Genomic DNA, 26,115 nt, shown 5'->3' on the forward strand with positions numbered 1-26,115 from the left:
CAAAATACATTGCGCTGCTATGACTGAGATAAAAAGTGCTTTTTTTGTCAGAAAAGTGTTCTTCTGAAATAGAAGTGCTGTAGCCTGCAATAAAATTCTGGTGTTTCACTCTGGTTGTGCTATCCTGTACTAATTATCTTTCCAACCTTGTTTGCATTTGGCACCTTCTGCCTGGATGGCCAAGAAGACAACAGCACTGGGGAGCGACGGTCCATGGCAGAGCGTGGCCACCCAGCTGGTGGCCAGGATCACTCCCCGGTCCCTCGCAGCCCCAGAGAGCACCTCCTTGGATTTTTTTACACATCACGTTATTTCCGCGGGGCTGGTTTTCCTCTGCGAGGTTTCACTTGTCCCTGGTTTTCCTCTGCAAGGTTTCACTTGTCCTGCCCACGGTTTCCACACAACAGCTGGGGTTCCTGCGCGGCCGTTATCCAGACTCTGCACCGACCTCCTCCTGAAAAGTCGTCAGCTTCAGCGATGCCTGTGCTGCCTCATGAGGGGCACGATGCAAGAAGGGGGCCCAGCCAGTTTGAGAAACGGGTGTCTCAACAGTTCCTGTGCTGTGGCTCTCTGCGAGGGCTCCCGCACCAGCATCGAGTCCAGGAAGCCCCGGAGGACCGAGGAGACCTGAAACATCACATTGGTGTTAGGGGCGGACAAAGACACCCATTTCCAGCCTACGCTGGGTCTGTGCACACTGCTTTTCTTGGGAAGACAAGGGACACACTGAGCTGTCCTACAACAACAGATGTACTGAGCTGAAGGGCCATGTCTCTTCTATGTGCCATTAATGTTGAAACTATTTGGTTGTATCAGTGGGGTGCAGAACAGCACACACTGCATAGCTTTGCATGTGGTGGGTGAAAAAAGCATTAACATTCGCTGAGAGCTCAGGTCTGACTTCTAGCAGCACACCCAAAATGGGAGGTACCCAAAGGCTTTGGCACTGGGCATGGATGGACCAACCCATCAGCAGCAGGGCTGACGTGCTGACTTGCTCTGGTCCTTGGGCAGGGTGGGAAGGCCAGGGAGCACAAGGCTCTGCGCAGCTCCCTTTGCCATCACTAGCTGCAAAAGCAAAGCTGGGGCTGGGCGCTAAAAAGCCGATGGTTTGCTGATGGGTTTGGCCTCGCATCCGCCCCACACGTGTCCTGTGTAGGACCCGCTGCTCAAGGTGGTACCTTAAAGATGCAATTTATCCTTTGAGCATGGAAGTGTGTGGCTATGGTTTTATTAAATGTTTGTAGGTGCAAGACCCTCATGACCTATTGGAAGTCTGACCTTGTGCATGTCCTTCACCCGGGGTGGTAAGTTATCCCGGATTCGGCGCATGGCCTGCAGTGGTGGCTCGTTGAAGTAAGGAGGTTCGCCGTCTATCATCTCTATCACCATGATGCCCAGGGACCAGATATCCACCTGTAACACACAAACCATTCATAAACACCATTGGCAGCGCAGAGAGGGGACTACCAGGCTCAACAGCTGGGTTCATGTGAACCTCTGAGCTGGCTCAAGCTGTTGTACCTGCTGTCTGCACCCAGCCTAAGCCAACAGTCTGGTGAGCCATCGCCATAAATCTTTCTTTTTTAACCAGCCGACAACAATTTTTTTCTTCTGAGCAGTAAATGCATTGAAGAAATAAATTAGAAACAACTTACAAACCCAGGTCTGCAGGTGGTTTAGGTGATGTCCACTGGAAGCAGTGCTAAGGCACGCTCATTTGAGAGGCCGGCTGCACCCTACTGTGCTGCATTTCAGCTGCACTGATTTGCACCCTCTGAGTATTTACCCCAGGTTGGCTCCACAATGCTGCAGAAAGGTGCAGCTAGTGGGAGAGCAGGGTACAATTCAGCTGCTGTGAAATCAGTTACTCTGTTTTCCCTGAAACTTAAAGACTGTAGGAACAGCATTTGAGGCCCCAAGGCAAATGCAAGTCCTTACTACACCCAGGCCCATTTCCAGCGAGCACAGATAACCCATTATATAATCCCTTTGGAAAGTGATTCAGCTCCAGCTTAAAAAAAACCAACAGCACAAAAGACTTTTTTTTTTTTTTTTTTTTTTTTGGGCCTGGCCTGCTGCAGAGCTGCTCCCACCTTCTGATGACTGTAATTCCTGTCATTTGCCAGCACAAATACAGCCAAGGCCACCAAGGCCAGTTCATACTTCTTGTGTTCTTTTGCCAACACTATCCTTCAGCTTAAATCTTTTTGTTTTTAATCCTTCTGGTGGGGGAACCTAATGTAGCCGTAAGTTCAGCCACTTTATAATCCCTTCAGTGTTATTAATGGGCTAATAATAGCTGATGTTATTACCCCTGAAACATCTTCTACAATGCCAGACGTCCTGGGTGAACGTTGGTGCTTGCAGGGTGCCCTCCCCCTCAGGCGGGAGCTCTCCCTGCCTGCGCCAGATTGGTCCCTGCTGCGTGATGTGAAGATGCAGCATCTGCCATCTCAGGCCTTGGCTGGCGTGCGTGTCTGTCTGTCTGTGTCTGTGTGTCTGTGTATAAATACATCCATATCTATCTATATTTATCTTGCAGGTGTGTGTGTGTGTGTCTGTGTATAAATACATCCATATCTATCTATATTTATCTTGCAGGTTTGCTCTCTGCAGCTGTTACTATAGGCACTATCAAGCAGAAGACAACTCCCCTTACCACATCATAGAGGAGAAAATGCAGCCGCGTCTCTGGCTGGGGAGGCGTGAGTCACTGTCAGGGCCCTGCGCGGGAGAGGGGATTGCTCTTCCCAGGCTGGCAGTGCCAAAGTGCTGTGACTCAGAGCTTCCTAACAGAGAGAGTACGGCACTGCAGAGCTGCTGGGTCCCCACCTTTCTGGGCTCATCTGAAGGGCTCTAATAAAAATGTGTGAATTGCCTTTTTCAGACCATTTGGTAGTGCTGAAAATAGTTCCCACAGATATGCTTTTTTCCCCTGCCTCTCAACTAATGAGAGCAATGACTGCAAGGAATGAGCCAATGTGGAGACAAATGCTACAATAGACGGTGGCAATCCAACCCACCCAGCCGGCTCCTGTGTTTGGGACTCTGGAGGAAAGGGATCTCAGGCTTTAGCTGGATGAAAGCAAAGTGGATCTCTGCCTGCAGGTCTGTGTAAATATTGATGGGACCTGGCTGTGCAGTACAGGCTGCTGGTTTGGCACAGGCAGGTGTACACACCTGTAAGTGCAGCTCCAGCCTGCAGGCTCGATATTAAAGATCATCAAAGAGTCTTTCATGATGTGAAAATGATGCCCGTTTCCTTTAATACAGCACCCTAAGCTAAAATATGTAAAAGCATGACACTGTTTAGTGCGCTAAATGGAGTCGGTATTTAACCGCGATGTCATCTTGGAGAAATACTTTAAAACAAGGCGCGATGTAGCACTCTGGGGCAGACTTAATTGCTGCTAGTTAGCATATCTGCACAAATGCATTAGAACTGCATGGTTCTGACAGGGCTCCGTGGGGTCGACCAAGGCACCAGGCAGAGGGAAAACGGCTGCGCTGGGTCCGCGTGGGCTGTACTCACCTCCGTGCCATAGGGCAGGCGGGATATCACCTCCGGCGCCATCCAATACGGCGTCCCAACTAGCGACTTCCTCCTGGGGACCTCCTTTGACACCTGGGCGCAGAACCCAAAGTCGGACAATTTTATCTGAAATGTAGAGAGGAAGAAAAAGCTCCTTTTGAATAACAAGGCAAATTCCTCTGAGACACACGTCTCCAGCTGCAGCTGGGGGGACAGGGACAGAGCTGCAGCGTTTGCCTGGGACAGGACAGCAGCAGAGTTTTGGAAGTGTGGCTGGAGCCGGCAATACAGCCTGGAGAACGCGGGGCTCATTAAAATGAAGGTAAGTGGAAGAAGTAGGAGAGCGTGGGAGTGGTGTTCGTTACTAACATCGCCTGTCATAGCTCATTGCCTCTCCACCAGCAAAAGGATGCAGAGGTGATAAATGGCTTATAATATTTAAAAAAATAGAAGGAAAGCAAAAAATTCTGAAGTAACAGTGTTTTATAATGAATCTATTATTGCAAAAATATAACCCCCATGTTTGTAGTCCATGTATGTATACTGATATTCAGTAATATACATATTTTGTGATACACACCACTCCTATTCTTTGTATCAGGCATACAATCTGTGAGTTTGCCAGAAAACAGATAAACAAGTGGCATTCACCCCATTTTCTTTTATCAATCACAGAGAGCATGATCTAAGCCTCACAGAAAGCAGTAGCCCTGCGAATGATTTTTCAAGACCAGGACTACACACTGTGGACTATCATTAAAGAAACTGTCGGTTTTATGTAGTAGGGGAGCTAATTTGGGGAAGGCAGGGAAGGGTACAAGACTATTCCAAAATGTTTTTAAGAGATAAGGGGACCCGCTCCCTTTGCTTGGTAACTCAGGAATTAAAGACGGTACTGTCCTTGAGTAGCTGTGGCAGTGACCTGAACTAGAAATAATGGGATACACAAGCACTCCGGAGAGCAGCTCTTGCTGCATCATGTGCCTGCTCAGGCTTTTATGCCAGGTTTTTTTGGTTGGTTTTTTTTTTTTTTTTTTTTTTTTTTTTACAACAAAAATTACGGAAAATTATCGCTTCCCCTCCCCGTTGCTGTACAATGCCAAGGTGAAAATTCCTCCAACCCCCAACCAAAACAAGCTGGTCTGAGTGTCAGTGGCATCACCCCCTTCCAGCAACAGCTTGTTCCATAAGGCTAAAGGCTATTTTTTTCCCCAAAGTATTTATTTGGAGGCCTAGAAGCTCTCATAAGGGTTTTCCTGGACATTAGCCTAACCTCCATCACCCCCAGCTATACACTGCACAGTGCAACAGTGACCCATGTCCAAGGTTCGTAAGCCATGTATCCAATCACATACTCGGTGCCTGGGGATACAAAGCGAGCCCAGACAAGCCCAGAACAACTAAAGTAGGAAGCTGCATAAATCCCTGCATTGTGTAGACCAGCATTTTATTATCAGCACTGATTTGTTTTCTTTTGGATTAAGTACAGACATTACTTTTTTTTAAATTAAGGGTATTATTTTTAACAGAACTACAAAATGATTGTTGGTATTTCTAAACCAGAGCCAATAATAGCCAAGGTCTCTGTGCTAAATGTATTTTTCACTTTACATGATGAGGAATGTAAGAAATAATGCATATTTTGGAAGCAGAGCCCAATCTTCTTTTGTAGGAGTAGAAGAGTTTTTGCATATCTATTGCTCACTCGAGTATAAAAAAGAAGACGACGATTTTCTAAAAAAAGATAATTGCACAACACAGCCATGAAGAAATCTGCAATGCAGATAATAAGTACTGGAGTAATGAGTATAATGAGGCACTGTGTGCAGATCCTGAGAGCAGATCAGATGCTATTTCAGCAACATGGATTGAAATTACAACTGGAAAACTCCTACACACGTGGAATTTTCTTCCCCTGACAGGATTAACAGGAGCAGCCTGTGACCACTGCAGGAAGAAAATCCCCCTCCCTTTGTGAAGTGGGAATCAAATTATAATGGTAAGCCTTTGATTAGATAATCAGACAAGGCCTGGGAAGCCAAGAGTTTTACCTTCTGAAGGAGATCTAGATTTGGTTCCAGACTGACTGGGTACTCTCGGGCTCAGACCAACCCAGTAAGTTTTGCTTTAGACGGGTGTGTAACGCCAGTGGAGCAACCCTTAAAGCCCTGCTTATGGGACTCATTGGCCATGAATGCATTAGTTTCTACTCAAATTATCCCAATGGGGCCACAAGGTGAGATGTGAAGTAGTGCCTAACTCAAGCAGAAATTAGGGTTTTCTATTTAAGAGTGATTTGCTTCCCTCCACCTAAGCCTTTGGGTGCCTCAAGATTAATGGCTGTGTATGCCCAGAAATACCACTGCCCAAACCCACCTTTCTCCGTGTAAGGAAATAATTTTTTCGTGACCAAGCACTGCTGAATAGTGGCTTTTTGCACGCAAACTTTATTTTGCTGACTGAGCAGGTCATGTGCAGCATTTTGTTGCCCTCTCTCCCTACTCATTAACGACACAAAGAACGACCAATTCACTGACAGCAGCAGCCTATCCAAGTAAATGGAAGTGTGGGACAGGTATTATCAAGCATCTTGTAAGTGTACCTATGGTAAAAGCTACTCTTGCCATCAGGGGAGTGTTTCAGCAGTAATGCGGAATATTTCCTATTCACAGCGATTGATGTTAGCCTCCTAACTGGCTTGGGAAAACAGAGCAAATGTATAGAAGCTTGCTAACTAAAGGATAACTAAATGTAGTAAAAAGAAAATATTTTTGAGAGGCATAAGAGTAGGAGTGGTGCAGCGTAAAAGAAGGTCTCCCGTCACCTAACCATCACCCATGTGGCACAGTTTCTTCTGCCACTGCCTTTTGATGGCTCTGATTCCCAAGGCCTCTGCATGCAGTGCTGATGTCAATCACCGGCCAGGCCAGGTCTGTGTTTTTCCGATTCAGCTCTCTAACAAGTTATTCATAGGTCATATCCCTGGGCTTCACGTGCCTGGCTTGTATTTTTTTAAGTTAGCGTCACTTCGAACGTGCACAGCTGTTTTCATGCCACCCTCAAGAGGTGGCAGGGGAAATGTTGGGCGCTCACCCTCCCATCGCTTGTGAGAAGGATGGAGTCGCTTTTGATGTCGCGGTGGATGACGCCTTGGTTGTGCAGGTAGGACAGAGCTCTCAGGACAGACAGGCAGACGGTCGCGATCTGCTCCTCGTTCATCCTGAAACAGCAAGGTGGAAAAATGAGCTGAGCTTTAATGAAGACAGCAGGAAAGGGGAGCTGGAGCGAAGAGGCCCAAGGCTCCCTTCATGCCAGTATACAGACAGCCAGGAGATCTTTCAGGCAACATCTCTGTGGGGCAACTCCCTGGTCCTATTTCTGTCAAAAAAGGGGAGATGAGGGGTGAAGAGCAACACTGCAACGAGGCCTGGGTACCTAAGTGTCTCTGCAGCACCGAAGAAGCAGAGCGTACTGTGTGATGTAGCCTGTTACAGTGAGCCTGCTTCCCTCTGGGAAATAACGGAAATGCCTTATTTACAGTAAACTCCCTGCTTGCCAAGGAGGGTAAATCACTACTGGGATGGAAACAGGCATGGAATCAATACGAGAAAAAACACTCTTAATTGTGCAGACAAAACATCAGGCCCTGGGTGTAGCTCTTCGAGAGCACTTCTTTGCTTTTATGCCTTCTAAAAAAATATTCAGCATATTTCAGTAAAAAGCCAAACAGCAAGAGTCCTCATTTCTGTGCACGTGTGCAAAACCCCATTCTGGAAGAAGCCATCTGCCACAGTGCGATGGCAACGGCCGGGATGGGTCATGCGTCCCGATACCACTGCCCCATCGCTGGATGTCCCCAGCATCTCTGCTACGTGACCAGAAAAATACCCATGAAGATTTCTGCTTTAACTTTGTGTGCCATTTGCAGTATTTTAGCAAAATATTTGAGGGAAGGTCATGCAATGTAAAAAAAACCCCAGAAGATTAAGGAAAGACTATTTTGAGTAAAAAAATAGATGACAGCTCTTAAGAAGTGGCATCCTGGGAACATCTGTTTGCTGTTAAACTCCTGTCAGAAATATCTAAGATAGAGCTTTAATATTTTGGGGAGCAGTATTTAACAAATGACTTGCAATATTGTGATTTATTTCAGCACATCAGATAAGGCAACACTAAAAAATAATATACCTGTGTTACAGCTCTGCTTTTGATAGGATCTAAGAGCATCATTAAACTATGAGAGAAGACAAATTTTCTAATTTACTATTCCTTGCTTTTCTTCTTGCTCACCTAAACACTCTCCCACTGGTTTGGGGTGGAAATTTTTATTTTTTTATTCAAGAGGAAGAAATTAAATAAAGAATTCCTCTTTCCTGTCTCATTTTATCCTGCTTATCAGGAAAAGATGAGTGAAGAGCAGATGTAAAGAGGGCTGTAACATCTAATGTCGCCACTCAGAAGAGGAAGAGCAGTTCCATACACTACAGCTTTTGTGCTGGCAAATCGCCTTCTTTAAAGGTACAATATTAACTGAAATATGGGAACAAGCTCTACCGTAAGCACAAATATTCTGATATAAAACCACTTTTCCCATTATGTTTTAGGCTTGGTTTGCAGTTAACATTTCTGACAGTGTGGTTACATGGGTTATGAGTATGGAGAGAAATCACCCTTAGAGGACGTAGTTATGATGGCAAAAACAACAATACAGATCACCAAACAGGGAAAAGAAGATTTTTTTTGCCATTTTAGGAAGTAAAGGCTAGAAGTCGTGTTGCTGCTAAATTACCTCCTAAAGCACTAGCAAATCCCCATCTGCCAGCAAGCCCTTTCAGATATTTCTTTCCCTTCTATTTAAAAAATGCTGGTACTGACAGGAATTCATCTGCAGTGGCTTATTTATGCTGGTGAAGTGAGCATGCTACAGTATAAGTAAGTGTGTGTGTGTGTGTGTGCGCGCGCGTGCACGTATATGTGTGTGTATATATGTATACAGGCACACACACATGCATATATAGCTATACGCATACATACATATATTCACACATATATCTTTCCCATGTATGTATATTGTATGTATTTTTATGTTTGTATATATGTATTTTGTATGCATATATGAATATACAGCAATAAATATATATATAAAAATACATATACAGAGCCAGGAGGTACCCAGCTTCCCTCAGCAGGAGGTGAGGTCTGGAAGCATCCATGAAGGAAAGCCACGGCATCTCTGTCCTGCCCAGCTTATGCTGTGGGCTTTACGCTGCTGGTCCCCAACCCACCTTGTGTGAGTCACTATATCTGTCAAAGCGCCGCCCTCCAGGAACTCCATCACAACCCACAGCTCATCGCCAACAAGGTAACTGTTGTACATGTCAACCACGTTTTCATGATGGTAATCTCTCATGATTACAACCTGTGAGGAAGGAAAAGATGATATGTGAATTGCTACAAAGCATGATCTGACACTTGTTCTGACCTTCTTTTTCACTCTACTTTTCTCTTTGTGCTTAGTAAAGGTTTTGCTATGAATCACATCCTCCCTAATCCTTATGCCAACGCATAAACAAAATCAATATATCTACATAAAAGTAACAGCCATCATAGATGCATTAGGAAGAAGGAAGACTCTTTAGTTGTAAAATCATAAGTAAGTGGTAGATAATTGGTTTTCTTTCAGACTGCAGGAACAGGACTGTTTATTTCATTGCTTTTTTATTGCCAGTTGCTTTCAGTACGACAGAGTCTTGGGGTTTTTTTACCTGATCAATCTCTCAACCCATCAAAGTCTTCTTCATCATGCATCAAATGGTACTTTGCACAGAATTTTAACGGAATGCTGGTAATATAGGGGATATTCATAAGACAACTCAAATCCCACATCTAAAAGGGACTGTACAGAATTGGGACCACAGTAACAGCAGCCCAGCCAAGGCAGCAACCGTGACCACATGGTACTGAGGGATGTCAGAAAGGCAATCAGGAGAGAAAACAACAGCCAGGGAAGGCTTCATTATAGATGGAGGAATTTCAGCGCTGCTGAAAAGAAATTTTCAGATGACACGAGTGACTGGAGCGTGTCAGGGAAGCAGCTTGGTCCTGCACAGCATGTAGGACCTGCTTCAAGATGTTACCATTCAAGAGATGCTTGGTTAGAGCTACCACAACACAATTCAGTGCAGTTTTCCAGCAGCAGCAAAACAAAGCCAAAATACCCAGTACAGTCATGGACTGTGCAAAGGAGAACTGTCTGAAGTTTTTTAAAAACTAAGATTTTAATTAAAAAATGTTAACTGTCATGTGCTGAGGGAAGATCCTCTTATAGTTAAAAATACAGGAAACAAATGATAGAAGCAAACCGTTTGTTCTCACTATAGGTTTCCCTCGGGACCTGCAATTTTTTTGGCGTTAATCAGCATATTTACAAGGGATCTCGAAAAGGGAGCGGAGAACATGCAGCGCTAGGGAGAGTAAGAAGAAAAAAGGGAGAACCTCTTTGAGTTGCAGAAGGAACTTGCAGCACCGAACAACTGGGTGGAAAAATGGCAAATGAGAGCCAGTGTTCTTAAATTTAAAATAATGTACGTGGGGAAAACAATATTCCATAAGTAGTTGGGGGCTCTAAACTGGCCACAACCACTCAGGAAAGGAGATGTGGGAATTAACATGATGGTTCCATGAAAAAGGGACTGCCAGCTCTGTGCTAGGTAATCATCAAGAAAGCAAAGGGACCGCTAATGGTTAGGAGAGAGAGGAGGGAGGAAACAAAAAGCCCGTACATGCCAGAATACAGTGCACATGCTTCTTGAATAGTCCGGCTAGTTTGGATCCTCCATCTTGGAAGAATAAACTATACAAGAAAGTGGTCAGAAAAAGGCAACCAGGCTATGCCTGTGCACCTGATCCGCTGCTCGGAGCAGCCGATAGATTTCTTAGCTTTTTACTCAGACTTTCCACTGCATTACAGGTTTAAAGCCAGGAGGAGCCGTAGCTCATTTGAAACCGGTCTGGTTATACAATATTTACAAGGCACAGATGTGTGGGACTCACCACCTCTTTTAGAAAGATACTAATTTGGCTCTTGAGGTTGCCATTTGACCCACGCCTCCCGTTGAACCTACCGCCTGCAAAACCCGTCGCATCACCCAAAACAACGTACCTCATTAAAGAGCAGCTCCCTTCTCTGCTGTTTCCTGAGATCCATTTTCTTCACAGCGACTTGCTTTCCTGTGTGCTTCTCAGTGGCGATGCAGACAATCCCTGTGGAGCCCTCCCCGATCTTGATGAAGTTGTCCAAGTACTCCCGGGGGTCGCCGGGGCTGACCACAAGCTGCAGGGCAGCTCTGAACTGTTCGTGGGACACCCTGGAGGGCTGCTGGTCTGAGGAGGATCCCCAGCTGGGTGGAGGATAAGCACTTGACGTGATACTTGGGGAGCTGGGGTAGGAGGCGGTGGAAATATAGGGAGAGCTGGGCTGGAGAGACGGCTGGTGATAGTGGGATGCTTTGTGGTAGACCAGAGGGTACTGGTAGCTGCTGCTTGAATAGCTGACTTTGCTCTGACTTTGAGGTAGCTTTACTGGGCCCCTGGGGTAGGTGTCTGATCCAGAGAGCGGTGGGCTAACGACCAGCTGCGCTCGATCATAATCCACCTGCAACGCAAAAGGCAGACGAGTGAACGCGGGTGAACAGACAGCTTTCTTGCTGTCCATCCACTTGGCTCGTTTTGGGCACCCCCGGAGATCCTCAGCAGGTGCCAGCACAGCATGTTCCCACATGCACCTCTTCTTCTCAACATGCCACTGCTGCCCTGTATCTGAAAAGAGATTTTTAGACCATTGGGCTGCTGTGCTGTCATCAGCACTAAAATGAGGCCAGGAAAAACCACGAGATCTTTTATGGACCTCAGGTCCATTTTTCCGTCCAGGCACCTCTTTGTAGATACAATAATCTTTGTTTAATGAAAGCGTATGCTCCAAAAAGTGTATTTGCTCTGTATTTGCAGTGCCCTGCAGGCTCTCTGGGCCATTTCCTCTAAGAATTCATCGCTTTCACAACCAGCACCCCTTTGCCAAATTCCAATTTGTGTCTTTCCTTTCAAATACCAGTTCCTGGGTTTTGACTCTCAGCCCTTAGTCTTTTCTTATGCTTTTCTCCAGCAATTCAGGGGTGACCCAACCCCTTCTTGTGGAGGTGGTGCTACCCTGAAATCCCTGCCATCTCCTGTCTTGCCCTGCTACCGGCTGCTATTTGACTGACTGCCTACGTGAGTATGACGAGGAGCCTAATTCAATTTACCATTTCTTAAATAATTTTCCAGAGCGAGTGACACACTACTTAACTGCAGTGTCACAAACCCGCTAATTTTCATCTGAAATCAGAGACAATCGCAAAGGAAATTATCTCGATAGGAGGCCTTGCTCATTTGCAGGTTCCTCCTTTCTTATTCTTTTCCAAGCTTTTCTAAGCTTCTTACGCTGAAAGCAAATGAATACTTCACATTCACAAACATAATAGTTTGCTTCTATCCAAACTAAAAAAGGGATGTAAGACAAAAAAACCACACCCCCCCCCCGCAATACTTTTTTTCCCCTGGAAAAAAAGCAGGTCCCCATTTACAATACAACACATGTGACTCCTGACAACGTGTGGAGCATCTTGGGGCAGGGGGGTGGTTTGACACAGGCTCATGATGTAGCACAATTACAAATAATTATGGCAATGAGTTCATTTAATCAATCAATTTCGGTGGCGGTGCACAGGGGTGGACAGAGCAGCAAACTCTACACAGCTCACGGTTGCTACTATTACTGCTGGCTGCCGGCCAGGAGTCCCTGATCCATGTTAGTTAAATGCACATTAATCTGAATTTGGCAGTGTAATCAAGGACCCAACTGAACTGTGAAATTGAATTCTGCGGTGGAACATCATTTGACCGTTTTATGCTAAGACTGCAAAAAAAAAAAAAAAAAAAAAGAAAAAAAAAAATCTGCCGCAGCATCAATTTATCTCTGTAGGCTGCTGCACAGTGAGGAGGAGTTTCTAGCTGGAGTCGCCTCGGTGTGGGGAGAAAAGCCTCCGAGTGCAATATTATATCAGCGCTCTCCTACCTCATGTGTGAGCCGGGCGTGCCTGCCTTTTCATTTTGTGTGAGGTTTAGCAGAGAAGGGGGAATGCCTCTCCAGAGGGGCTGCTCAGAGATTTCCCTTGGAAACGTGAAGCTGGAGTCTGCCTCCGTCTGCGACTCGCACGCTGACAGCTACCAGCCATATGGAGCATCCAGTGAGCATCTAACAGTGTTGTACAGCCACCTCCTAGGATGCTGGTTTTGGTTAAGCAAAACACCCGCATGATTACAGCCATAATTCCACTTCCTCTGTCAGGCAGGGATAGGTAGACATAAAACAGAAGGGGGTCAGAGACACCATGAAATTTTGTAAAGGACATTACATCTGCCAAACTAATTAACACGGAAAAGTGCTCAGATGGTTTGGTGGAGGGAGGGGAACTCAATCTAGCCCTGCCCCTATATATCTGTGTACGTAGGGAGACATATATTATTGCTTTGGCTGTAAATACACCATTTTCTTTTAACTATCGAGTTGGGGAAAGCCTTGTCTAGAAATTCAAGCTGGATAAATCCACACTGATGAATGACTTGAGGCTTCACCCATGCCTGATATTTCTGAGCATGTCCTAAGCTTAACACACTGGCAAAGGTAAATTCCGCAGTGCAATTTTAAAATGAAAATTCAGGGGTTCAGTGTGCTTGCTAGGAATTATTGAAAGCTTTTTGAGGTTAGCATTGCAGTACAATGTAAACCCATTCGTGTCCCGAATCCCATGAAATCTTACAAAAAATCAGGAGCTATAATGAGTAAATCAGCTGAACCTCTCCTCCGAGGCTGTGTCCTGACACAGTGCTTCACATCGCAGCAAAATCGAACGCACTTTATTCCGCTAATAATTCTATTTCTGCTACCGAATGCAGTTACCTACTGAAAGGAAATTCTTTAAATACTACAAAGGAAAGAAGAAACCAGTTAGTGCGGTCATTCAAGATCAGGTCAAAGGAGCAGCTGAAGCTCTGACACGGCATCCATCACGGTGCTGCGGTGCAAGGCATACCCTGCTGCTGCCGGCTGGGTCGCTTCACTGGCTTGCAGCATCACCCGCATCCGCACGGTCTTTTCGTTGTTAAAAGGTGGATGTAACACCGTGCTTAAACTCATTTCAGTTTCATAAACTCTGATGACTGCGACGCCCGTTTTGTGCCGCGCGTGGTGGAAACACCTGCTTGTTCGTAAGAGGTCCGTACCTTCGCGGCAAGGCAGGCTGCACGGGCAGCCTTTCAGCCGAGCGGGTGTCCCCATACACACTGCAGTGGGACTGCGGCACAGATGGCAGCCGCAGCCCTGCAGCCGCAGCCCATACCCTCCTCGGGGAGCGGCAAGCCCCTGGTGAGATGGGCTCACCTTCCAGAGAACGTAAAACCGATTTCCATTTGATTAGGTTTCGGTTTGCCGAAGTAAAAAGCGTGGAAGGGATGGTCTGTAAATCACGCGGAGGTTGCAAGGGGAAAGGTCACTGCTCTCTGGTGCTTGGCTGGTGGAAATCTCTGAGACTCCCTGTTCCACGCACGGAGGTGGCAGGCAGCGCTCGTGGAAAGCTACCGGCACGTGAATGAGAAAACAGGGAAAAAAGGAGAGGGTTTCTGATATTAAAGGCTTGGCTCTGCCTTCACCAGGTTGGAAACATCCTCCGGGCGCAGAGTGCCTGCAAAACAGAGCAGGAAAACGGTGGGGCTGAGCAGCTGCTAGATTAGAGAGAGACCTCTGCTATGTTACAGCGGTATGAGGTAGTGAAGGGGAGAGCAGAAATCACAGCCCCTTGGAGGAGGAACAGGAGAGGGTCACGGAGAGCTGCTACCGAAAAATGGCAAGGAAAGGAGCTTTGAAATAATAGGATCCATTGCAAAAAGTTAAGAGGGCCACCTGCAATGAAGAGGAGGATAAAAAGAAAACATGCAGTAGCGAGTGTCCAAAAATAAGCAGACCTGGTAGGACGAGTTTGATATCGTGTGACAATATTGAGGAGACTCCATTGAACAAAGTGGGATGTCATCTCTGTGTTGTGAGGGTAACACAGCAGACGCTGCGACCCCAGGCAAGTGTTACTGGAGTTAGTCTTCAGGAATAGGAGAGCAGGTGGGTAACACGGGGGTGGACCGGAGGGAACCAAAGCTGAGCCTCTGGCTTTCTACACCTCCGTGGTCCCACTGCATGGCAGTGGTCAAGCCCAGCGCAGTGGAATTCTCCTGACGTAATACCTCTGAAATCACCGATGATGAAACAGGGCAGACATTTGATTTATCTGACATCTATCACCTGCAGATAATACTGAAGTAAGTCTGCTCTTCACTTTCACAAGCCAAAATGAACATCTTTGTTCAACACATTTTGAAGCCATACATTTGTGCCTGCAGACTTTTTCACTGCTTACTTTTTCCCCCCTTTTGATTATACTTTAAAGCCAATCTCATTTGTAAAATATCTGATTTGAGACCTGATTCTCATTTAGTAAGCCCATTTGATGAACCATTATCTTAATAATGCCTCCTTGAAAAGAAGACTCTTCAGCAATCATCCAAGACAAGAAACTGCTATTCACTTCCAGGAGCTGTGGATGGGTTTGGGAATTGAAACTGCTGCATTTCACAGTGAATCATCAAGTTTCAGTACACCAAGGCTGTAGGAGCGTTTCTGATGCTCTGAGGAGAGCAACAGCTCACAATGAATCTTGTACGAAGGCATCGTTTTTTTTTTTAATACAAGTTGTTAACTGCATTTTAATGGGATGTTTTTCAAGGTGTCTGGAGTGCTTTGAGTCCTGTAAAATATAGCTGTCTTCTGCCCTATAGAATGCTGTAAAACTGGCAGCAGCAGGCGCAAGAAAGTCTATGAATTACTGGATTTGTCCTTCTCCTTTCTAAACTGACAAAATGATTGCTTTAAATGAAGGAAATGGCGGATAGCCCATTCCAGGCTTCCCTCACAACTTCTAGAATCCATAATTAATGCCACACTCTGGCACACAGTTAACTACACACATGCATCCCTCCTACTACACCCTGAACTCGGGAAAGGCATGCAAAGAGACCTGGTAACTATTCTACTCCCCCCACAATTTATCCTCAACATCCAAAGCCCAGCTCTGTGCTTTCATGCAACGTGGAATAAAAATGCATTGCTTTCCCTCTACCACAGGGCACTGATTATAACTGCACCCCAGGATCAGCAAAGCAGCCAAAAACTGAGCAAGCAAGACACAGGCATGTCTCCGGCATGGGGCTATTGTGGATTTGCAGAGACCTGGCACTTCCTCTGGGTCTGCAGCTGGACAGGACCACATTCTCAGTGCACAGAGCCCGTAAGAAAATGCACCGTTCAGACCATCATTAAACAGCAGAGTGGATCTCATCACCTAACAAGCTACCTACCTCAGCACATTTGCTAAGTCACGGCAACCCAAGACTGTTTCAGCCCTGGAAAAATGAGCTATCATCTCAGAACCTGTTGCTAGGGGAACTCGGTAATGTTCAATGCAATCTACACTGAAGAAAAAATACGTCTTGCACAATATTAGATGTTTAAGCAGGTCGTCATCGTAGCTATGTGACTAGACGTGTAAGAAAAGCGTTATTCTCTCAACTGAACAAATAGTTACAGCAAACTACTGCAAGCAGGGTAGGACAGCTTGTATGGGTAATATTCCTCATGTGACTTAAGGCAGAGCAGGCCACACATCTGTGCAGAGGAGCTGCTTGTAGTTACCATGGTTGGAAAGCTTTTTTGCACCTTAACCCTTTTTTTTAACTACATCTAAAATGTCTCGGGTGAGATAAACTGCTTTGATTTAATTTCACTGCTTAAAAACAAAGCGGAGAGGGATAAACCGCTACTCTCACTAGCAGCAAAGCATTAAGAAACCTTGTAATATAAATATAGCATAAATACAATATAAATATTAAAACATGGAGGTTTCGGTCTTGCACAGTAACAATTCAAATATGAAAGTATCCGGTATACAAACCAGACCAGCTTCTCACCTCCCACTAAGATCTATCTGCACAGGCGTACAAACTCCTAATGCTACAAAAACTGCCAAAGAACTTGGGGTAATTGGCAGTCCCAAGTAAAACCCCCGGAAGATAGGCATCTCCAAACCTGCCTCCTACTGGTCCCTGACATCCATTTCCAGATACCCAAGTAAAGTGGGTGGGTTTTCACACCCGCTAAGCGGCAGCCACGCAGCTCCCGGGGACGTTACCAGTTGCAGTTAGCATCATGTGCCCAAGCATAGCTCCTTGCCCTTAATTTTTTGAATGCGCTTAAATTTGTGCACTCCCCTTCTGAAGAGGTTGATCACTGCCCTGGCAGCACCGTCACCGGGGATGTCACGTTACCTTGGGGATGCCTGCTGCGGTTTCGGACAAGCGGGGGTAGGTGTAGGAGCTGTAGGAATGTCCTTGCTGGTGTGCTTTAAAAGCACTTGCTCCGTAGGGCATGGCCGGCTCCTGCAGACCAGAGCCCGACCTGGACCTCTGCCTCATTGCTGGCTGAGGGCTTGCTGGGTCCATGTAGGATGACTTTGGCCTCTTGTCATAGTCGTCCTTGCCCAGGCCGTGTCCCCAGTCGCCGTCGCTGTACTCCAGTCTCTCCTTGGGGCACTCGCTCTGCACTGATGCTCGGGACGGGGCGTAAGGAAAGGGATCTCTATAGTCCAGGGAGGATCCACTGGGGATCCGCTGATACTCCAGCTTTAGGCCACCGTATTCCAGCGATTTGGGCTTTGTCTCCAGGTGTGCATGGTAATCTGGGAGGAACCTGGAGAGGTCTGACTGCAGAGGTGTCACTTCCGAATAATAGATGTCCCGGGAAGTCACCTTCATCATGTGCCCGTTCTGCTTGGCAGCATAGCTCCCTTTGTAGTACCTGTCTAACTCTTCCCCGTAAAGAGTCTTGTCTCGATATTTTTCCACGACATAGTCTGTTGTAGTGTCTGACTCACTGGAGTACTGGGAATACGTGATATAACCATTTTCCTCCTGGTGCCTTGGCACATGGTTTGCATTTCCTTGGTGGTGGGTGGGAGGACTTTCCTTCCGCAGGGAATTGGATCGTGTCACTGAGATATTGTCAAACTCTTCCAGCAGGCCATTGATTGAAGTATCCTTTCGAGGCTTATTTCCTCTAACAATAGTCTGGGAATAAAAAATTGCTTTGATTAAATACTGATTTTTGTTTAATAGCTGACCAAAAAAACCACCGAAAAGAAAAGAAGTTTATGATTCACCCAGAAATACCCGTAGCAATGTGTTATGTTCTTCAGTCACATACCTCAGAATAATCCATTGCTAGAAAAAAATACCTCAATAAATACTTACAATAGGACATGCAGAAATGAATAAACAAAGATGGATTCAATTCCGTGTACATCATAAGCTGAGATTTGGCATGTAACCCCAAGATACTCTTAAAAAGCGCAGTTTGAGGTAGGTGTTCAGCAGCCAACAGCAGACATTTAAAACCACTACTTATTTTGTATTTGCTATTATTCAGTTGTCTACATCAAGCCAAACTGGTGGGCTGAATCTGATTTACAGGGTATGGATAAGCTAAATGAAAATCATTCAGCGGTCACTTCTACATGTTATTTTAACAAACTGTTGGAATGGAAAGCAGCATATAGTTTAGTAGGCACTGGGTTTGGTTTGGTTTGTTTTTTTTCTTTTCCAAATGGTATGTTCCTGGGTAGCAGAATTACCACTGGGGATTGCCTCTTAGCTTACTCAGCATAAGAGACACTTGGGGAAGAGGGAAAAATACCTATCTACAACTCCTTCGTACAATACACAGCATCCAGAAAACCACTGTGCACAACCATGGCTCTGGGACATCCATGTCATGGATGCCATGTGGTGGCCCTAATATTGCAAAGTCCTCTATAGATCCCCCCGCCATGGATGATGAGTGTGTAGGAGCACTGCAGATATGGACTTGCTCCCATTGACTGCCCACAACCCCCTGCCCATCCCTGCCCTCTTCTGTCCAAAATATGGGTGCTCCTGGTAGGATGGGAGGCAAGCAGTGCTTGGTTACAGATCTCCTTCAAGAAAGATTGACTATTTTTAGCTAGTACCATCTGAAGACTATAACACGTGGTTGTATCCATTTTTCAGCAGTTGACTCCCACTGAATGCCGCTTCATGCTTATAAACACCCCACAAGAATAAGATGTACAGAATAAGGGCCAAGGCCATAAATCAGCACAGCCCTACTGAAAACACATTTGCTTTGCTAATTTGCTTTGGCTAAGTATCTATGGCTTTATCTTATTTAACTTGCCAAGTTTTTCAACAGAGTCACTGTGGTCACCCTAAGGAGATGTCCCTCTGCCAGCTGCAGCCTGACTATGTTGCACACCGATCGTGGCATATCAGATGCCAACCGTGGTGCATTGGATGCCGACCGCAACATATCAGATGCCGACCATGGTATATTGGACACCAAGCATGGCATATCGGATGCTGACCACGGTGTCCAGCCTGGCCACTGGCCCTTCATTCATTGCAACACTGACAGAGGAGGCTCCGCTCCAGGGATGGTGAGGCTGCTCAATGCCTGCTTGAAAGCACACAGAGGCTCAAACTTTGTCAAAATTCGCATTTAATCACTAATAAAATAACTTTTTCACAAAATTAACAACAATGTACTTCTCTGTTATTCAGCAAAACGCAGCTGAGCAAAGCCAGGCTACAAGCAAAGCAGTCTTGACCTCACACTGATCCCTGCTCTGATTTATGTCCGTAATTACTTGCCTAGTTTGCTATTTTGAAGCTAGTGATACCGAAACAATAGGACAGCAAAAATAAGGGACAGCAAATAGATCATTCCTTTCGCCTCTGAAGCCATTCAGCAAGACGAGAGGAATTGGTTTCATTCGGCTACAGCCCCTTTGGCAGGATGACTGTGCAATCATTCATATTTAATTACCACATAATAAACCAGCAACATTCAACAATGAAATGCTTATAATTGAAAACAAGATTGAAATACCCAACTGCCACCCCACTTCCCCTGTGCAAATGCATGCTGAAGAGTAAAATGCCAATTTAATACTCTCTGTGGGACCGGCCTTCACAAAGGAGAGGTTTCCTGGAGCAACCTGCGTTGTGCCTGCACAAAAGGACCTTGGAGCCAGAGGGAGCCCCTGGGAGCAGAGCAGCCTCTTTGGTTATAGGAAAGAGGAGTTTTCCCTCTGCCTCTCCAAGCAGATGCTCTCTGGAAGCAGGATTTTTAGATACCTTCAGAAGGAAGATTTAGAAGAATGCAGTTTTGCTACCTGAATAGAACTTAGGAAGTTTATACACAAATCTGAAATACAGCAGGTGCCTCCCTGGTGGGCAGAACAATCTACTAGGCTTAAAAAACAAATTAGAATCCCAAAGCAGGTATCATTCTGTAAGAGTAATTGCTCTGTAAGGATGCCCACAGAGCATCAAAAATTGAAAAATAAAATCAAAGAAGATGTTATAAAGAATGAAACATATGTTGTGCCATGTTAACCTGTCCTGAAGTCATTTACTACAGAGAGAGTGTGTGCCAGGGGCTCACCAGCACTCGCAGCTTTCCTGGGAAGCACAGTATTTGCAGAAAGAAGCCAGAGATTGAGAACTGCCATAACCATGGCCCAAATTCCCAAACCTGAAAGCCTAATGTTAGCACCAGGGCCAAAAGTACCCACATTCAAAGGTATGACTTCAGTGGAAAGACCGAATTGCTGATGTGGGGGTCTTGGTTTGGGAATGTAGAACACCAGTTACTGCATCACCAGGCTGTGCGCTGCATCGGCGAGCAGAGGGAAAACCTCTTGGGACTGAAATACAACAGCAGGAATCACAAAAGATGGGAAATTCTAGCTCGAACTTAAAAGCAAAACAAAAACCTTGAAAGAAAATGTAACAGAAAAAGGCTACATCAAAAGTGATAAAAACACAGTTACCCTGGTAATTAGTTTCATAGGAACTAGACTAGTTTTTGCAATTTTAAAGGCTTCATAAACTGAAAAAAACCAATTTGTGTTTCTATATAAGGAGAGAATTCTATTTTTATATATATTCTATATCTATTCATATAGGGTTCTTTCTAATTTTTTTAACCACTTACTGGTCTCTGAATTTTTAAACTTAAGGAATTTTCGAAGTTGCTGCAGGTAGAGTAGATAGTTAAAAGCAAAGCATTATTCACGAAGGTTGACAGGCTCAGATTTATGAGGCCTTTGTTTCTGTCTACTGAGATCATGTAATGGAAACCTGTACAACACCCCGGCATGCATGAAAAACAAAGATCGAGCCCTACTGCAGGTGCAGCTTTCACTGGGTTCACCACGGATTTGCTATAGTCGATACCCCATGTTTATTAAAGGACATTTTTCAGTGCATTCTGCAATTTAGGAGGGATCAATGTTACAACAGATGAAGGAGTGCCGGTAAATTTTATGCTACCGTTACCGTCATACATTAAAATCAATGGGGCGCAATCTCTGTGAATTAAAGCGCAGTACTCTGAAGCTGTAGCTCTCATTTCATTTCCATTGCTCTCTGGACAGGTTTGGCATTTGCTCTGGAGCCTGGTGACAGTAGACATCCTTCATGGTGTTTCTGTAGCAGTCTGTCCTCCGGTGATAAGCTATAATGGATCTGTCTGTAAGAAATGCTGTCTTGCCTTGTTTCCAAAAGGAGGTGAAAAACAGCTTCTGCGCTCAAATACTGTATTAACCTTGACAATAATGAAGTGGTTAATTAACTGTTTTACCCTAATATGACCTTGCATTTATTGTCTTTAAAACTACTATACTTTACACACTCGTTAAGAATATATCATCCTTTGTCCTCCAGGAGCTGTGTTTTCAGAAGTTGATGAGGACTTATAATCTCTGTGATGTGCAGGGTAAAAAAAAAGGTCTTTTAAGGAAATGTCGCCCTTATAAACAGCCAATCTAAACTCCGATTTCGCTTCTAGCTAGCTTCTCCCCTCATTTGCATTATACATAAACTAAAAGCACAGCCTATGCACATCTGAAAACCAATTTTTTCTTAAGAAAAGATGCATAAAGCACAGCTGGTCAAAATAATCTAAGTGTAAGTGGTGGATGTGTCGGTAATTTATCTTCCTGTGTTGCAAGACATTCAAAGTATTTGAAGCTGTGTTCATGACACCACATCTGACTCCTTGGCGTAAGAAAACGTGAACTGCACTACACTGGGGAGAAAAACTGATCCTTGTCATCATGTCAGAAGGAAAACTCCAGCTTTCCCCGCAAGTAAGAGTTTTATAGCTGCAGCCAAGAGTGTAAGAGGTGTCAGGGGTCTGCAGTTGATCTGTTCTCAACGGGAGAAGAGGCTGTGAGATCTCAAACCAAGCCAAGTTCTTACAGAAGCTCAAAATAGCCGGAGAGCCTCAAACTCCTGGAGACGGCCGCAAGTGTGCAGCAAAAAACTGCCTTTTCTAGCAGCCTGGGGCCAATATGAGGTGGGCTCCTTTCCCTTGTTTGTGAGGCTAAATTTTAAGTCTGATCTGCCATCTTGAGGACTGACACAAGGACCAGGCTCAAAGGAGAAGATGGGAGATGAGAGATAAAGACCTGCACACAGACTCCAATGGCTGACTTTATGCGGATGAGTAAATACGCTGCCAGGGAGAAAAAGTGATGGCAGCTGGAAGCCCAGCAACTGGGGAGCTCAGCTGGGGTCCAGGACAGCTGTTTTCAAGAAGGCTGGCCCACTGTTTCACTCAGGGTTCTTCTCCATCGAATATTCACTGGAGGACAAGTTCTAACCTCTGAGTCACCGTTCCAAATGATGGTGTTGGAGCCATCCTCATACTGCGCTCCAGAGAATGCTTACTTACACCCAAATGGGGAAGCTTCATGAGAAAGGACTGAAAAACATTTCTGTACCTCCATCCCCTCTTTCCCTCACCTGATGATGGCATCATGGCAGGTTGTGCTTCCCATGCTCACGGCAGAAGTGCCCAACCAATGCTGCGTTGCCATCTGCAGGAGACGAGCTTGTGCATCAGCCTTGCACATTAGATAGAAGACTGTTTAAAAGAAAGCGCATGACCCCTGTCTATTTTTTGGACAAAAGGGCTTTGGAGACAGAATTAAGGATTAGGTCTGTGCTGAAGTCACATCCCTCTCCTCTGCATTTTCTCCCACCTAATGTAGGTGCAAGTGTCTTGGGAAATTCAATCATACATGGCGCTTCCCAAAAGTCGCAGGGTTAGGAAGTTGTTGACTTGCTCCCTCGGTCTCAGCACAATGGCCTTAGCGTTGGGTGAGCTCTCCATGCAGCCAACAGACCTGCTCCTCACCAGCGGCCACCCCAGGGCTCTGTCCCTTTGGGTGCCATCTGCTCCCACCACCAGTGCAGGGTCCTCTTTGTAACCACGTCTATGCTACATCTGTATGGTTGTACCACAAGGGAGGTAATTGGATATATTTGCTGCTTTGAACTCTGAGACCTGGATCGTGCCAAAACCCAGCTTCTGGCTGTAGGACCACCAAACTTCATCCTGAGACCGAATTGGAGATGATACAAATTGTACAAGTTAGAAATAAGTGCTGCATTTGGGCAGCTGTCTCCTGACCTCGGCAGGCAATGAGCAGATACAGCCAGACGGGCCAGCAGCAGTGACCCGTGCCAACCAAACAACTCATTTCTCCGTAGTAATGCAAAACATTAACCTAAGTGGGAAGTTTAGGATGCTTGTGCCATACAGCATTATCCTGGAAACATGCCTTTTGCAACAGAAGCTCATCAGATACGTGGCGAGAAACCATGCTGGATGGGAAGAGATGTCATTTATCACTCTGCACCCTGCAGTACTGTCCTATGGGATCTGTTCCAGTTTTGATCTACAGCCTGTCTACAAAACAGCTATTACTCAGAGTTAGTCACAAGGAATATACAACAGGCAGGAAAGTATGTCAGAACATTTCTTCCTGAAGCCTGTAATTTAGAGCTTGGTTTACACCTGGAAGCCTCGGAGTTTATATCTTTTCTGTTATGAATTCCTTCCCAATGCTATATATTCTCATTCTCCCCATAAAAATAATAATAATAAAAATTAATCGTTTCTGGCATCCCACAGTTCCCTCCTAGGGGAAGGAGTTCTGCAAATTTCACCGGTGTTGGATGCCTCGGCTGGGCAAGGAGGTATGGGTCTCTGCTCTCTGGACCAAACGTGCACTTTACACCATAGAGTCATCCGAGAAAACCAGGAGCATGAGACCATCACCTGCCCCTTGCAGTGAAGTGTCTAAGTGTGCGAGCCATGATCCTGTTGCATGACTTTCTCTAATCCCTTTCTAGAAGATCCAGCAATTCCTGTTTGGGACAGCTATTGTCCTTTCCCATGCACAGGAGAAATTAAATATAAATGAAAAGCCCCAAAGTAAAACTCAGCCAAGTCCACCTCTGGTTTTGCTAGCTGGGAGGGCAGAAGCCCCCAGACACGAGCCCAGGGGTGCTGCATCATGTGGCACATCTGGGATGTGCTCATCACCACAGCTGACTCAACATCACTGGATACAAAAAAGCAGGTTTTACTCTGTCCACCCACTATCATTTGACAAGTTTTTCACCTCCCGACAGATGCTAATAGCAGCAGAGCGTACAGTTTGTTTTTTGTGTTATGGCAGAAGAGGCAACTGATACCCGTACCAACACCTTGCCACAGATAACACTGCGCTTTCCAAGGGGAGAAGGTCAGTGTGGGTAACATCAGTTCAGAACCACCTCCCTCAGACAGGCTGATTTACCTCTTCTGTATGAAGTCCCCACCACCATTCTGGTTTCCTTAATATTGGAGCAGACATGCTGAGCCTGGGGGAGCATAATGCTGGGCTATCCAACAGCTGTGTTACTCCAGGACTGAGCCTTTGCCTCTCTACTAAATTCAAGGGAGTAAAAAACCAAATCATTCTCACAATTTCTCCTTTGGAGGAGGGATGGGTCCCACAGACTCCTTCCTCTGCATCCACCTGTACCAAAATATCTCCCACTTGCTTCTGCACGTGCTACCTGACAAAATGCCCCAGCTGCCCTGGGCTGAGATCTGCAGCGCATTTTGGTGAGGCTTGTCCCTAGGGGCTGGACTGAACAGGTCAGACGAGCAGTCGTCGTCAGATTCCTGCAGCTGCAAACCAGCTACACGGAGACCCACGAAATATGCCTGTCTACACTGCAGTCACATTTCTGAGCGCACATCGGCATCACTGAATTTTTTTGCTGCCGCACAGCAAAGTCACTGCAGAGCAGAGAGCTGAGCTTGGTAATATGTGGCCTTCAGGACCGTACATCCACTACTATCACGTTAATTAACCTGATACTGGCAACAGCATAGGAGAGGAGAGAAGCTGGGAAAACACTGGCATGGCCACATGTTAATTATTGAAAGATGTAGATGACAATGATGGTCTACATAGATGATGTAGAAATGAAGTTTACTCAGCTAGAAAAATATATATTACTCCACGGATCAAAATAAAGGTACAGCTAAAGTTTTGAGAGAAGTGTAATATGCTTAACACCACCACTAATGCCAGCTGTTTAAAATTCTTCAAAAGTAAAATGATGGAAAACTATAAAAAAAGGCTAACCAAAACGGCGCTGTGTAATTTGTCACCCTTCACAGCAGTTTTAAAAGTTAGTTGCCATAACAACAAGAGCAACATTTCATTATAATCGCATTCACTTAGTTTTAAAATTCCACTGAAACATCTACATTCTAGTAACTTTACCTTCTTTTTTTTTTTAAATACACAAACATGATTGTTATATGTCATTTTAAAAGCTATTACAGAATATTAAAAGTCAAAAATAATTATTCTGGGTCTACTTAAAACACATCAGCTACGTGCAATTTTATATGTAATATGTATACACAGATCCCTCAGACACACAACAAATGAGAGTGAAATGTGACTTAGAAGTTTTAGTTTGAGGGAGAAAGTTAGTGTACTTATTACTGATGAGTTACACAAGCACTTCACAGGGAGAGGAATGGAGAAATCTCAAACCCACGGAATTCCTATTTCATAGGTCTTGGGACACTTCAAAATTTTCTTTTACCCCAAGACAGAATGAAAAAGCAAAATGTCCCACAATATGAAATTCCTAAAAAATGTTAAATGCAGGAATTTTAACTGCCCTTTTAATAGCACTGCATTTTCCTAAGGCTGATGGCAATCACTTCAGCACAACAGTGCACAGAGTAGACCTGCTAAGCCAAAAAGCTGTATCAAACCACACCAAAGACTAGTTTTTTGGCCACATTCTGGATAAAATCCATCCATCAATGTCAAACTTTCCTATTTTGTCAAATTAACATTTTCTAGCAGGAAAAGAAAAAAGATTGCTGACTTGGAACACCTGTGGCCAGCCCTGTTGTTGAACATCAGCAGGACCAGGTATCTTATTCTCCCTTTTTCAAAGCCATGTCATCTGCCAGT

The 26,115-nt window shown here is 45.2% G+C and overlaps 1 protein-coding gene across 4 annotated transcripts in view; it reads right to left on the bottom strand.

Annotated features, from left to right (window-relative positions):
• Nucleotides 1-353: 353 nt before the first annotated feature.
• The window catches only part of PAK5 (p21 (RAC1) activated kinase 5), an 89,702-nt gene continuing 63,940 nt past the window's right edge, over nucleotides 354-26,115 (bottom strand). For all 4 annotated transcript variants that reach the window (XM_049801221.1, XM_049801217.1, XM_049801219.1 and 1 more), the window contains 7 exons: nucleotides 17,003-17,800; nucleotides 10,698-11,189; nucleotides 8,821-8,954; nucleotides 6,629-6,755; nucleotides 3,536-3,661; nucleotides 1,282-1,416; nucleotides 354-627 (listed from right to left, as the gene is read on the bottom strand). In XM_049801221.1, the coding sequence (XP_049657178.1) occupies nucleotides 472-627; nucleotides 1,282-1,416; nucleotides 3,536-3,661; nucleotides 6,629-6,755; nucleotides 8,821-8,954; nucleotides 10,698-11,189; nucleotides 17,003-17,800 (1,968 nt within the window). In that variant the 3' untranslated portion in view covers nucleotides 354-471. The remainder of the gene's footprint in view (nucleotides 628-1,281; nucleotides 1,417-3,535; nucleotides 3,662-6,628; nucleotides 6,756-8,820; nucleotides 8,955-10,697; nucleotides 11,190-17,002; nucleotides 17,801-26,115) is intronic.

The sequence above is a fragment of the Accipiter gentilis genome, chromosome 5, assembly GCF_929443795.1.
Source record: "Accipiter gentilis chromosome 5, bAccGen1.1, whole genome shotgun sequence".
NCBI classification, from domain to species: Eukaryota; Metazoa; Chordata; class Aves; order Accipitriformes; family Accipitridae; genus Astur; species Astur gentilis.